We start from the raw sequence: 13,514 nt of genomic DNA on the forward strand, positions 1-13,514 counted from the left end.
ATTTTGCGGCACCTTGAAGACTAATAGATTTACTGTGTATTGTTGTGTAGCTTTAATCTCAGTGCTGAGAAAATAGAAGAGTATGCTAAGACACCAGCCTCACCTTTCAACTTGCAACACAAAACATCTCAGTTCTTTTAAGCGGAGATGCTAAAGTCTAGAGCCGCACCACTCTGTTCCCATTAGATCATTCTGACCAATGGCGGCTTTCCATTTTTACCGGAAGTTTCGGCGGTGACTGTGTGTCAGGCTTACCTTTTTCTGCCTCTATGGGGCCGCTCAGAAAAAAGAAGGGTCCGGCAAGTGTGATTCAGCGTAGGGACGCCAGATGGCACTAGTCAGCCGAGAGGCAAAGCGGCTTCCTTTTCCCGCGGTCTCCCACCCCGCCACCCCAGCTCAAAATCCCGCCGGTCGGGGGCGGTTCGCTGTGGAGGGCAGGAAGCGACATGGTAAGCGGCGTCCGCTGGAGTCCTTTTGTCGCGTTGCTTGGGAGCCTCTTCCTGGCTTCCCGCGCAGCCAAGTTTCCCCGTGGCGACGAGAAAGGTGTGGAGGGCGGGACGTGGAGGGGAGGAGAGAGCTCCAAGGCTTGAGGCAGCTCCGCTCCTCGCGGGCTTCCCCCGCTGCTCGGGCAGCCAGTCCTGTATGGAAACTGAAAGCAGCGAAGAGACTGGTGGCACCTTAAAGCCTAACACATCTGTTGCACTGCAGTGTCCGCTTCCGTAGGCTGCCGTCCACTTAATCAGATGCATCATGTAGCCTTCTCTTCATTTGTGGGTGGGGGGAGAGAAAAGGCCGTGCATGCAACGCGGTGACAAATGAAGCGTATTTTTCTAAGAAAAGCACAGTGACAACTTACAGTAGTAATGAGTGATAGTAAAGTTTTCCTAGTTTGGAAAGGAAACTTAATACCCAAATAATTGAAGGGGGACTTACTTTTTATTATTTTTAAATTATTATTATTTTTACATTTATATCCCGCTCTTCCTCCAAGGAGCCCTACATCAACTACATCCTTGAGTTTCTCTTTCACAACAACCCTGTGAATTAGGTTAGGCTGAGAGAGAAGTGACTGGCCCAGAGTCACCCAGCTAGTATTATGGCTGAATGGGGATTTGAACTCGGGTTTCCCCGCTCCTAGTCTAGCACTCTAACCACTACACCACACTGGCTCTCTTCTTGCCATGGAAAGGACAAGGAACGTGTCTCAAAGTGAACTCAGATTGCCCTGGCCCACCTGAGCCGTTAGTAGTAGTATTAATAATATGTATATGTAGCTTTTTCAACAAAAAAATTCTCAAAGTGGTTGTGTAGCATAGGAGAAAATGGTTCTCTGTCTCAAAAGGGCTCACAGTCTAAAAATAAACAAAAAAGGCAATACCAGCAACAGCTGCTAACTAGAAAGATGCTGTACAGCACTGAACAGAGATGGGTGCTCTCCCCTGTCTAAATATGCGCTTTAAAAGATGTCTCTACCCAATCTTTGTTCTGTATGCCAAGAACATTAGAAGAGCCTTCTGGGTCAAACAAAAAATCCAGTTCAGCCTCCTGTTCCCTATTGTGGCATATTCACAACCATAACTCATTAAGAATCCAAAATAATATTTAAACACGATCTAAATATTCTCAAAACATGAAGTATATAAATGTTTCAAAGGAGAGTGACACATTTAATAAAATGTTTTTTTTAAAGATTTTTTTCCATTTCATACAATATTAATAACTAATCTACAGAAGCAGGTTTTCCAAATTGACAATAAAAATGCATCCGTTTAAAAGCTGGTAGAATCCCCAAATGTCCATTTGGAATTGTGAAGTTTCAGTTTGCAAATAATCCCAAAAAGGTCAAGTCCTGTGTATATCCAAAGTTGTGATAAAAATTGTAAGAGGAGATAATTCATGTGTTCATTAAGAAGGCCAGATGTGTTTAGACCATGCAAAGGTCTTCCGCATTGGCATTTGCTGAAGAATATCTATCTCTTTATATTAGATCCAATGAACTGTTTATATATATATTATCACTACTTGAATACCAACACATGACTAAACTTATGTATAGCTGAAGACCTCATAACAGTCAATTAAAAAACCTTATAGAATTGACTTTCTACACTTTAGACAGCTGAGAAACAAGATGACAAAGTCAAAATAAAAGAAATGCAAAAAATAAAGCTCCTGGATTATATCCACATTCAGTACATGCTGAATTGCACTTCTTCATACCAGCAGGGTTCATGCACACACTTAGTGGCAGACAGTGAACCCAGTGGAATGGAACCTTCATCCGGAAGTATTTGGTGCCATCACTCTCTGCCTAGGACTCCCCGTAATAGACCTCTTCACATCTCCATCAAACCATCTGCTCCCATAATTCTTCATCAGGTTCCTTTCCACAAGCGGAAGCTACAGACACCCTTTCCACCCCTTGGCTGGTTGGTATTCTCTGTGCCTTGCCTTCAACAGCAGTCATCATGTGCGTGATACACAAACTTCGCCCAGAGGAAACAGATCTCATCCTGATCATCTCTCACTGGCCCCAGAGGCCATGGTTCTCAGACCTAGTAATGCTGTCTGTTTTTCCTCCTTGGCATCTACCTCGCCAACCAGACCTTCTCCACCAAGGCCCAGTTCTTCACTCAAATCCTGACTGGCTACAGCTCCTTGCACGGACGTTGAAGCGCTTAGCTCTAGCCAAGAAGGGATCCTCTGCTGCGATACAGAATATCGTCCTAGCAGCTCACTGACCTACCAACTGTTTATACCAAACTACCTTTCTATGTTGGGACTGGAGGAAGTACACTGATCCCTTTTCCATGAATGTGCAACATGTCATAGCTTTTATTTAGGCAGGCCTGACAAAGGTCACAAACCTACTACCATAAAATATCAAACTTCCACTCTCTCATCTGTGATAAAGCTCTCTTCCTCCCATTCACTAGCTCTTCATCCTCATATCATATGTTTTCTATGAGACAAATCCAATTTGGCTTCTTCTCCCATTCTGGAACCCTAACAAAGTTCTTAATGCCCTCACTCAAGCTCCTTTGGAACCTCTGAGCTCAGCGACTCTTAAAATCCTCTCCTATAAAGTACTTTTCTAGTGGCTGTCACTTTGGCACTCATAGTTTCCGCATTCAGAGATCTCTCTGTCAGAAAAGAACTTTGCATTTCCAGCCCAATTTAGTAGTCCTAAAAACTAACCCTACCTTTCTCTCTGAAATCAACTCTACCTTTTATAGGTCTCAGGACATTATTTTACCATCCTTTTGCCCCTTCCCCAGTTCACCCCAGAGAAAAAACATGGCACACCCTTGAAGTCTGCAACAGGCTCCTGTGCATCTGTAGAGCTAAATAATTTAGATGCTTAGACTCCCTTTTTGTTTTATTTTCCCCTTACTCCTTGGGGTCAAAAGTATCCAAAACCATTCTCTCCCATTGGATTTTAGGTTTTATTGTTGTAGCATATCAATATCCATCACTGATCACACTACCCTCAGTGCCTCTACGTCTGCAGTCTTTTCAGTAGAAGCCTCTGTGGTCCTCTATTACTCCTTTCATTAAACATTATAAAACTAGACCCCTTCCAATTATTACAAGTTGCCTTTAACTATTACCTTCTACATTGTGGAAAAAGAAACAGCGCAAAAGGTTCTTTTCCACAGTGTACAGTGGTCATCTGACCCACCCATGGATCTTACTCTTCTTTCTAAACATTTTTTCTTTGAGTAAACATGACTCCTGGGGAGTACCAGTGATAGAGTATTTCCCCTCTGCTGTCTCACTAACCTTATTTTACCTTCCTTGAGTTTCTTTTTCTCCTAAATTTTCAGAGCTGCAACAGTCCTGAAACTGGGATTTTGGCACCCTCTGCTGACTGGAAAGAACTGAGCCTAACTGCTAGCAAATTAAGTTCTGTCTCTTAGAGCATGTCAGGTCCACAACCCTCTCACAAGGATGACTTCTGTACACTGTGAAAAATAACCCTTCACAGTAAATCCAATGTTTCTTTCTCTGCTATGATTATTCTGCCCTTCTTCCAAAAGAACTCAGCATGGTATATACACATTTTCCTTCAGCCAAATCAAATGAGTTAGGTTCTGTTGAGAGATAATGACTAGCACAAGGACGCAGCAATCCTTGTGTCTGACTCTTTCGCATATACAAAAAGACCATGCTCTGGTACTCTGCAGCTAAACCTTATGAACGCTAATCTGGGCATAAGTGATCATAGTGGGGTTACTTTTGAGCAAGGTTCATAGAATTGAAGTTTGCATTTGAATGAAGGCCTACATATGTGAGCACTGTAAGATATTCCCCTTTAGGGGATGGGGTTGCTCTGTGAAGAGCATCTGCACACTTGCATGCAGAAGGTTTCAAGTTCCCTCCCTGGCATCTCCAAGATAGGGCTGAGAGAGACTCATGCCTGTAACCTTGGAGAAGCCGCTGCCAGTCTGTGTAGACAATACTGAGCTCAATGGACCAATGGTCTGACTCTGTATAAGGCAGCTTCCTATGTTCCTAACCACCATATTAATTTCCCCTCACTGTATCCCAAATGTTTTTCAAGTAGCCAAGTAGAAATTTTAGAAATGGGAAATTGTCCATGGAAAAATGAAGCATGGGGCGGGGGAGCATAATAGTAGTGGCCATCCTCTCTCATTTGTTCTGGCACCTGATAATTGTCCACTGTGAATCTGTCTAATCCTCTCCCAAAAGATCTAAGCCACATGTTGTTGTAATTAATGCTATTAACTTTGTGCAGGGAAGATGCTTGTGCCTCTTGATCATGATTATCTACTTGCTATCTCCTGGTGCGGCGGGAAATGACTTGATTAGCAAGCCAGAGGTTGCCATTTCAAATCACCGCTGGTGTTTCCCAGACTATGGGAAACCCCTATATGGTAACACCCCCCCACCCCCGGTATTTTACCAAAGACAACCACAGGGCTCTGTGGTTGCCAGGAGTTGACACCGACTTGACAGCACACTTGACCTTGACCTTGACCTTATCTCCTGGATTGCCAATTTTGCTTCTTTGCAATGCTCTCCTGCTTTTCGCAGCAGCACAAAAGGCAGAAATTCATCAGCTGAACCTCTGCTTGGCATAGAAGTGCAGTGAAAAATGCTTTTCTTGCTGAATGTTACCTGTTACGCAGCTGTTAAATGTAGAGGGACTCTGCCCGGGGTGGCGGGGGAGGTCACCGGCAGCTCTATCAATGCCAGCTTTCCCCACATGTTAAAGAGTGAAGCAACAAAATATTTCTTTAGTTCATCCTAATGGAACACCCGTGTTTCCTCACTCTTTAACTATCCTGACAGTGGCTAAAGCATTAACTATTCCACTTGGGAGTGGACTAAATAGTTAAATGCATTGTCTGCTTGCATAGTAGCCAAAGGCAGCAAGTTCCTGGTCCGTGTGAACAAGCAGCATTTGTCCGAGTGTCCAGTTCTTGCTTTCCTCTTGTTTTGTCCTAGCACATGTTATCAGCAAGAAGGTTTCATTGCGACAGGACATTACACTTGCCCAATTGCTCTACTCTAGCAAGGTTGACGCATGCAAAGGAGACTTCCATGTGTGCAGCCAGCCCAGATGCTGCTGCTCATCCGCATCTCAGTACACAGTTGAGCCCTTATCACGGGCCTCCAGGGAACAGCCTGCAGTCTAACACTGCTGTAAGCTGTCTGAATGGCTGGAAGCCACTGTTCCTTGCAGCTGACCTGTTCAACCTCTTTTTGGCAGTTTAGCTGAAGCTGCTCTGCTGTTGAGTTCTCAAAAACTGACACCTGGTGTTTCCCACACACTTTGATAACCGCAAGTAAAAACTCCCAATAGGTTAAAGGGCATGAGTATGTCAGCATTGCCAGGAAGTATCTAATAGCACGCTCTGTATGTTAGGAACTTAATGCTGCATTCTGTCTCAACCTTATGTTGAAAACTCCCGTTCTGGTGTGTGTGATGTTACTTGCTTTCCCAAGAGAAAAAAAGGTGCTGTATCATGCCATCGCCACCTCGCTTAAGTCAGGATTTCTTTCACTGTGACTTTGGCTTTTTCTGTATGATCAGGCAATTCATTAATTATGTATTTATTATCTATCTGTCTGTCTATCTATCTATCTATCTATCTATCTATCTATCTATCTAATTAATTCTTTAAGGCGTACCCAAAGCTAATCCCATGCATGGCACCTCTTGTGAGAGTTCGCAAGCAGCTGCCGGGAGTTGCAAAGGAGGGAGGGAGACTGAGGAGGAGGCAGCGCCAGCGCCATTGCGAGCTGCTGAGGATGGCCAAGCAGGCCGTGAAAAGGGGCTGCTGCCCTCGCGAGGAGGGTGAGAGTTGGTGGGGGGAGGGAGGCGAGGGGAGGCCGAGGAGAAGGTGCCACTGCCACTGCGAACGGCCAAGCAGCTGACAAAAATGGTGCATGCTGGGCTCGGTGCAAGGAGCACGAGAGCTGGCGGGGGGAGGGAGGCCGAGGAGGTAGAGGCGGCGGTGCCACTGCAAATGGCTGAGCAGGCAGTGAAAATGAGGCTGTCAGCCTCGCGAGGAGGATGAGAGTAGCCGGCGGAAAGGGCAGTGAGGGAGACTGGCTGAAGGGATGGGAGGTGAACTGCATGGGCCTTGAAATGGAGGGGGAGGAAGGGAGAACTAGGGGTGCAGATGTTCTGTGCCAGGGTCAGCTAGTTGTATTTATTCCCCACACACCTCTCTCAGCACCACATCCCATCTTCAAATAATATGGGAAGGTATCTCTTTCTCCTGGAAGGCAGCCTTGCTTCAGAGGAGAGAGCAATTCCTGCTTTTTTCTTCTGAAATGTGTGTGCTGCAGCAATGTAGAGGGGCCATGCATTGCTATCAAAGAATAAGAAAAGGAAATCAAAATTGTTTAACAGAGTGAAAAGGAAGCCAGCAGTGTCATCAAACATGTTTAAGGCTCCAGTCCCATTAATCCTGCTGGGTCGCTTGGAGGAAGTGGGATTGGGTGGCACTGTTTTGCAGTGGTTCCATTCCTACCTCTCTGGCAGATTCCAGATGGTGTCACTTGGAGACTGTTGCTCTGAAAAACGAGAGCTGAAGTGTGGTGTTCCACAGGGCTCCATACTGTCTCCAATGCTTTCTAACATCTGCATCTACGATCTCTGATGCTGGGAAAGATCGTCAGGAAGTTTGGTCTGGGATGCTATCAATATGCTGATGACACCCAGATCTATTTCTCCAAACCAACTTCATTAGGAAATGGCATGACCCCCGCCCCCGCTAAGTGCCTGCCTGGAGGCAATATTGGGCTGGATGGGGGATAACAGGCTGAAGTTGAATCCAAACAAGATTCCGCTGTCTGTATGGGGCTGGGATCTGAGAGATGGTTTAGATCAGCCTGTTCTAGATGGGGTTACACTCCCCCTAAAAGATCAGATTCACAGTCTGGGAGTGCTCCTGGATCCCAAACTCTCCCTGGTTTCTCAGGTTGAGGCTGTGGCCAGGAGTGCTTTTTATCAGCTTTGGCTGACACACCAGTTATGTCCATTTCTGGAGACACATGACCTTAAAACGGTGGTACATATGCTGGTAACCTCTAGGCTTGACTACTGTAATGCACTCTGCATGGGGCTGTCTTTGTATGTAGTTTGGAAACTTCAGTTGGTTCAGAATGTGGCAGCCAGATTGGTCTCTGGGTTTACCCGAACGGACCATATGACACCGATTTTAAAAGAACTACACTGGCTACCAATATGTTTCCAAATGAAATACAAACTACTTGTTATTACCTATAAAGCCCTTAATAGCTTAGGTCCAGGGTACTTAAGCGCACTGTTCCCTTTAAGGCATGCACATGTGCATGTGCTCACAAGTTTTCTGATGTCCGCTCAGTTAATTTTAGATCCCACTCAGGTTGAATTAGGAAGGCCCCACTCTGAATGCATGTGTGCGCACACAATGCCTTGATTTTGTTGCCCACAACAAAACTCATTCCGTACGGAGATTTAAAAAATTAGAGGGACCACTGCGTAAGAGAGCTCCTTCTCTTGTCGTGAACCCTGTCGCCTATTAAGATCATCTGGAGAGGTCCGGTTACAATTGGTGCCAACTTGTTTGGTGGCAACTCAGGACCAGGCCTTCTCTGTGGCTGCCCCAGGGCTTTGGATCTTGCTCCCTGCTGAAATCAGAGCATCTCCTCTGTTTGTTTTTAGGAGGACCCTGAAGACGTACCTATTTTCCCAGGCATTCAACTGAGACCTAACTTTTAAATTTTAATGTGTTTTTATCTATTATTATTATTTTTAATATTTTTATGAATTTTAATTGTTTTATATTTTATATTATGTTTTAATCCTGTATACCACCTAGATATTTTTATACTAGGTGGTATATAAATCCAGTAAATAAATAATTCTTGGAAGTAAATCTTACTGAAAAGTTATGTGGGTGCTTAATATTTATTATTAGGGAGACAACAAAGGAAGAAGAGGGAAATGATGGGGTAAAAAAGGAAGACAATGTGTTTATCTAAGGTACACATACTTCGGATTAACAGTTACCTGCAGGGGCGTAACAAGGCTGGAGTGGGCCCAGAGACAAAATTTTAAAATGGGCCCCTCACTGATACACACACACACACACACACACACACACACACACACACACCCCACAATATATAGTCATGTGACTTGCCTCGGGGGGGGGCTCGAGGCGTGGGGGCCCCCAGGCAGCCGCCTTCCCTTGCCTAATGGTAGTTACGCCCCTGGTTACATGCCTATGTTCTTCCTAGGGATAGTTGTCTGGTTTGTTTGTTTTTGTTTTTTTGCTTTGAAACGGCCCAATTTTGACTAGCATTGTATCTGTTCATTATGCTGTGAAATAGTTTTATATGATACACTGCAGTTTTAGAAATGGAAATTTTAAAGTATAGTAATGGAAGACTTTTCTCCCACATCACTGAAGAAGTAATACTTTTATATTGACGTGTACGATTGTGCTGCATTTTGCAAAAGTAAGCAGTAGTCTCTAATGTACTTTTAGAGAGCTTTTCTGTTCAGATTGCTGGAGGACATGCAGAGTGCTTAGCTAGCTTTCCAGGCTACCTGGCTGTGGTGGGAGTGGGACACATTGAGACAATTCTCACAATCACAGAGAGTGGGTGGGGAAGGTGTGGGGTGGGTAGGCGGAAGGCTACTTTTAACTCACCTTTCCCCCAGATGACCAAGCCCCAGGTCTTCAGCATGCCTCGGGCATGCCCAGAAGAGCAGCGCTCCATGGGGGAGCAAAGAGTGATCTGTAACTGGAACTCATTGTTCTGGCTGCCACATATCCCACAGTACACTGTGCACAGTGCATTGGGGTATTCCCCCATCTCTGTATCTCCTTGGGCTGCACAAAGCCCAAGGAGACACACAGTGCCCAGCAGCCAGGTTAAGGGTGCACTCAGACACTTAACCTTGGCTAACAACTGGGTTTAATAAGGGGATCCGGCTGCATGGGAGCACCGGGATCTGTGAGGATCCCAACGCTTTACACGACCAGCCTAACCCAGGCTGGTCTCCCCCACCTTAGATTAGGCTGGTCATGAGAACAGCCTCAGTATCACTGTGGGACACACAGAACAATACAGGAAATCTAGCAGCCATGCTTGCTTAGACTGGTCTAAAAACTTTTAAAGTTTTAAAAGCCATCATTTCCCTCACAACAGCCTGTAAAGTTGATCACATTGGGGCGGGAGACAGCCTCACAGGAGCAGATGACTCCATGTACAGTATCCCAAGTTTGTCCCTCCCCCATTTTATCCTCACAACAATCCGTTGAGGTAGGCTATGCTGAGAGAAATAGTGAGTGGACAAGATCACCCAGTGATCTGACTGAGTGAGGGCTTCATGATTGAGTTGAGGGCTTCGTCCAGGGTCTCCCAGTCCTCATCCAACAACCTAATCACTACATCACATTGGCTTATGGGGCAGTTAGAATCTTCTTTATTTTCTGATTTGTAAGAGGAGGATATACAAATAAATCCTTTTGATTTGTATATAAACTAGAAGCTTTAGCTTTTTTACTGAGTGACAGCTTGGGTTTAGGGGAATTCTTCTGATCTAAGTCAGTCCTGTAAAACACTCCCCCTCCCCCTGCAATTGCTCTCAGTGCTTCAAGAATAGCAGAGAGAAAAAGAGAGGAAAGTGGAGGGAGTGGATGAATTGGGGTAAAAGGAAAGTTCTCCTCTCCATATGATTTAACCATATGATTGCTTCACCATAAATACAACTTGCTGCTCATTTGACTACGCCACTGCTATAGGATTGCAGCCATTGTCGTGACTTTCAATTGGTCTACTCTAATCGGGATTAATATTGGATACGTCCTGTTGTGTTTTAATTTCTGTTGACAAACTTTGTGTATATTTCCCCTGCCCTGCAAAGAAAAAGCCTGCAGATGCCCATGGAGGGTGGTGAAAATGGAGAATATAGCAAACACAGCAAAAAGAAACAGGATATTATGTTTTGGAATTATTGATCTGATAGAGTGTTAAAAACCTGGAAATTCTCCAGTTTTTGCAGGACAACAAATCCAAGCACATTAGTATGTTGGATAGGTATTCCATTGTACAATGGCTATTTTTTTAAAGGTATTATACATATCTAAAATCAAGTGGTTCTATAGAACAGTTATTTTCCTTTGCTAGGATAATTCACAACCCCAGAAGGCACAACTTGTGTGATTTAATCTTTGAAAAACTTGTATTGCTTAATGGAAATGGAAACAAGTTTGGATAAGTAATGGACATCTCAAAATGGTTTCCTTTTTTCAGGCATTGTATTTTGTATTTTTATTGGTTGTTTAAGTATTCTGTATCTAAAATACATTTGCTTGGGTATTTTGTATCTAAAATACTTGTTAGAAGTATTTTACCCATCTCTGCTCCCCCCCCCCCATACACCAAGTCATGGTTGGTTCTGGCCCACCGGGATATTTGAGTTGCGCAGCCCTGCCTTAAGGAACGTAAGCTTATGAGACCACCCAGCATTCTGTGTGTGTCCCCTGTCCCCTTTCAACTTCACAATGCCTGGACCAATATGAACCAAATAGGTCACAGTTGTAGGGACACATAGAGACACCTCAGTGGCGTAGCTTGTGATGATGTCATCCATCATATTCAAGATGGCGGACACATGAATGCTTGAGATGCATGGGAACCTATTTGGTACAGTTGTGAGAACACATAAGCACACCTCAACGGTGTAGTTTCCACCCCAATTCAAGATGGCACATCACATGAACATTTGAGGTGCAAGTGGAGTAACTTGTAGACAGCCTAACCAATTTGTACCAAATTTGCTACAGATGTAGAGACACATAGGGACATCAACGACATAGTTTGTGGTGATGTAATCCACCCCAATTCAAGATGGTGGACGTGTAAATGTTTAAGGCTGAAGAGGGTCAATATATGCAGATGGTAATTGTCAATTAAGATTATAGTGAAAGTAAAGTAGGCAGATTTGTTCTTACCAGAACAACTTGTTTTCCTTGGAAAAGGTGCGACGGTGGAAATAGAGTATTATTTCCACTGTTGTTGTTGTTGTTGTTATTTGATTTCTATACCGCCTTTCCAGAAGTGGCTCAGGGCGGTTTACACAGAGAAATAACAAACAAATAAGATGGATCCCTGTCCCCAAAGAGCTCACAATCTAAAAAGAAACATAAGATAGACATCAGCAACATTCACTGGAGGTACTGTGCTGGGGGTGTATAGGGCTAGTCACTCTCCCCCTGCTAAATAAAGAGAATCACCACATTAAAAGGTGCCTCTTTGCCAAGTTAGAAGGGGTAACTTTGTTAACCAAGTTAACCAGTCTTGCAAGTTCCTAATAAGAAAACACAATTTTCTTAATGAACCTCACCACCTATTAAGATCATTAGAGAGGTCTGATTGCGATTGTCACCAGCTCGGCTGTGGCCACTCAAAACTGGGCCTTTTTTAGGGTTGCCCCGAGACTGGAACATGCTCCCTAACAAAATTAGAGCCTTCCCTTCTCTGGATGTTCTTAAGAGAAACCTGAAGACATACCTGTTTAACCAAGCTTTTTATAAGTAGTTTTAATGTTTTAGAGTGTACCTGTATTTTAAATTGGTTTAATTGTGTTAATGTTTTTATTGCTGATGTGTTTTAAATTGTAAACCACTTGGAGATTTGTATATGGGATGGTATAGAAATGTGTAAAATAAATAATGATAGGTTAGGGTATTGGGAAGGCATTGCTGGGAGTGTCAAGGAGATGGAAGTGGGAATGAGCAAAAATGGTTTCTGTACCAGTCATATATAATCTTTTTTTAAAAAGTGGTATTATGCATTGCTTCATATACTTGTTACTCATCTGTATTCTGCTCCCACGTAAGCTTCTACATGTGCGTCATGATGAACTCTGCTTGTATAATCATTCAATAAATGAAGACAGGCTGGCCCTATTTATACAGCATTGGAATATAATTAGAAGCAATGGCTCACATACTATATCATGAGGCTTGTGATTAACTCAGTGCCACAGTTTCAACTTTGGTGTATGGAAAACAATGGCCATCATCCCAAGCAACTGCAAGGGGTCCGTGAACATACTCGGGGCTTTGCTTAGTTTTTTTCTGTGATAGGTACTAGCATCCAGTTGCTAAGCTTCTTTTAAAATCCAAATGCAAGGAGCTAGTGCAAGAAATACCTGGAGGCAGTTCTGAATGTATACACTCATTCATCCTTCTCTGGATTGTGGTCAAATGTAATAAAGTGGGTTGATATTGCATACTGTGGTAGTGGGTTTTGATAGTTAGGAACATAGGAAGCTGCTATATACCGATTCAGATCATTGGTCCATCTAGGTCAGGATCATCTACACAGATTGGTAATGGCTTCTCCATGGAACTTGGAACCTTCTGCATGCAAACATGCAGATGCTCTTCCCAGAGTGGCTCCATATTCTAGTCTAAAGGGAATGTCATGCATGTAGGGAGTGCTCATGCATGTAGTCTCCCATTCATATGCAACCAGGGTGGAATCTGCTTAGCAAAGGGGACAAGTCATGTTTGCTACCACAACACCCCCTCTTGTGTTGTGTGTATGTGTAGATAGATAGATAGATACGGTAGCACTTCTGATGGTCAGATATTGTAAATTCTTATTTTTCCTTTTAATATCCCGGTGAGGTAGTTTATTACTATTTTGCAGATGAGAAACTGAGACTTGGAGGCAGTGTATTGTAAAAACTATCAATCAAGTTTGAGAGCTGGGGTATTCATACCAGATCTCTTGCTTTTGAAGCCCACTATTCTGTCTGCTGGGTCACCCTAGAAAGTGTAAGACAGTGGCCTAAAGTGTCACATGAGTCATGATAGATGATGATCATGTCATCTCCTTCACAGTCTTCTGATGTAGTACCAATGCATCTGAACCACTGAATCTTTCCAGGTAGAGATGGATCCAATTCACCCTTCATCTGAACCCAAGGCTGAATACAGTTTTCTGGGCCAATTCACAATGACCCAAATAGT

At 43.7% G+C, this 13,514-nt stretch overlaps 1 protein-coding gene across 3 annotated transcripts in view; it reads left to right on the plus strand.

Moving 5' to 3' along the window:
* Positions 1–13,514, plus strand: part of MND1 (meiotic nuclear divisions 1) — a 56,092-nt gene that overhangs the window by 2,808 nt on the left and 39,770 nt on the right. Inside the window, exons 1-2 of one of the 3 annotated variants that reach the window (XM_053253170.1) lie at positions 300–449; positions 3,828–4,051. The exons of 1 other annotated variant lie outside the window; for it this stretch is intronic. In XM_053253170.1, coding sequence (XP_053109145.1) covers positions 4,049–4,051 — 3 coding nt within the window. In that variant the 5' untranslated portion in view covers positions 300–449; positions 3,828–4,048. Of the gene's footprint in view, positions 1–298; positions 450–3,827; positions 4,052–13,514 lie in introns of those variants that run through there. One more of the 3 variants, XM_053253168.1, reaches the window with a different exon arrangement.

The sequence above is a fragment of the Hemicordylus capensis genome, chromosome 5 (genome assembly GCF_027244095.1).
Source record: "Hemicordylus capensis ecotype Gifberg chromosome 5, rHemCap1.1.pri, whole genome shotgun sequence".
Taxonomy (NCBI): Eukaryota; Metazoa; Chordata; class Lepidosauria; order Squamata; family Cordylidae; genus Hemicordylus; species Hemicordylus capensis.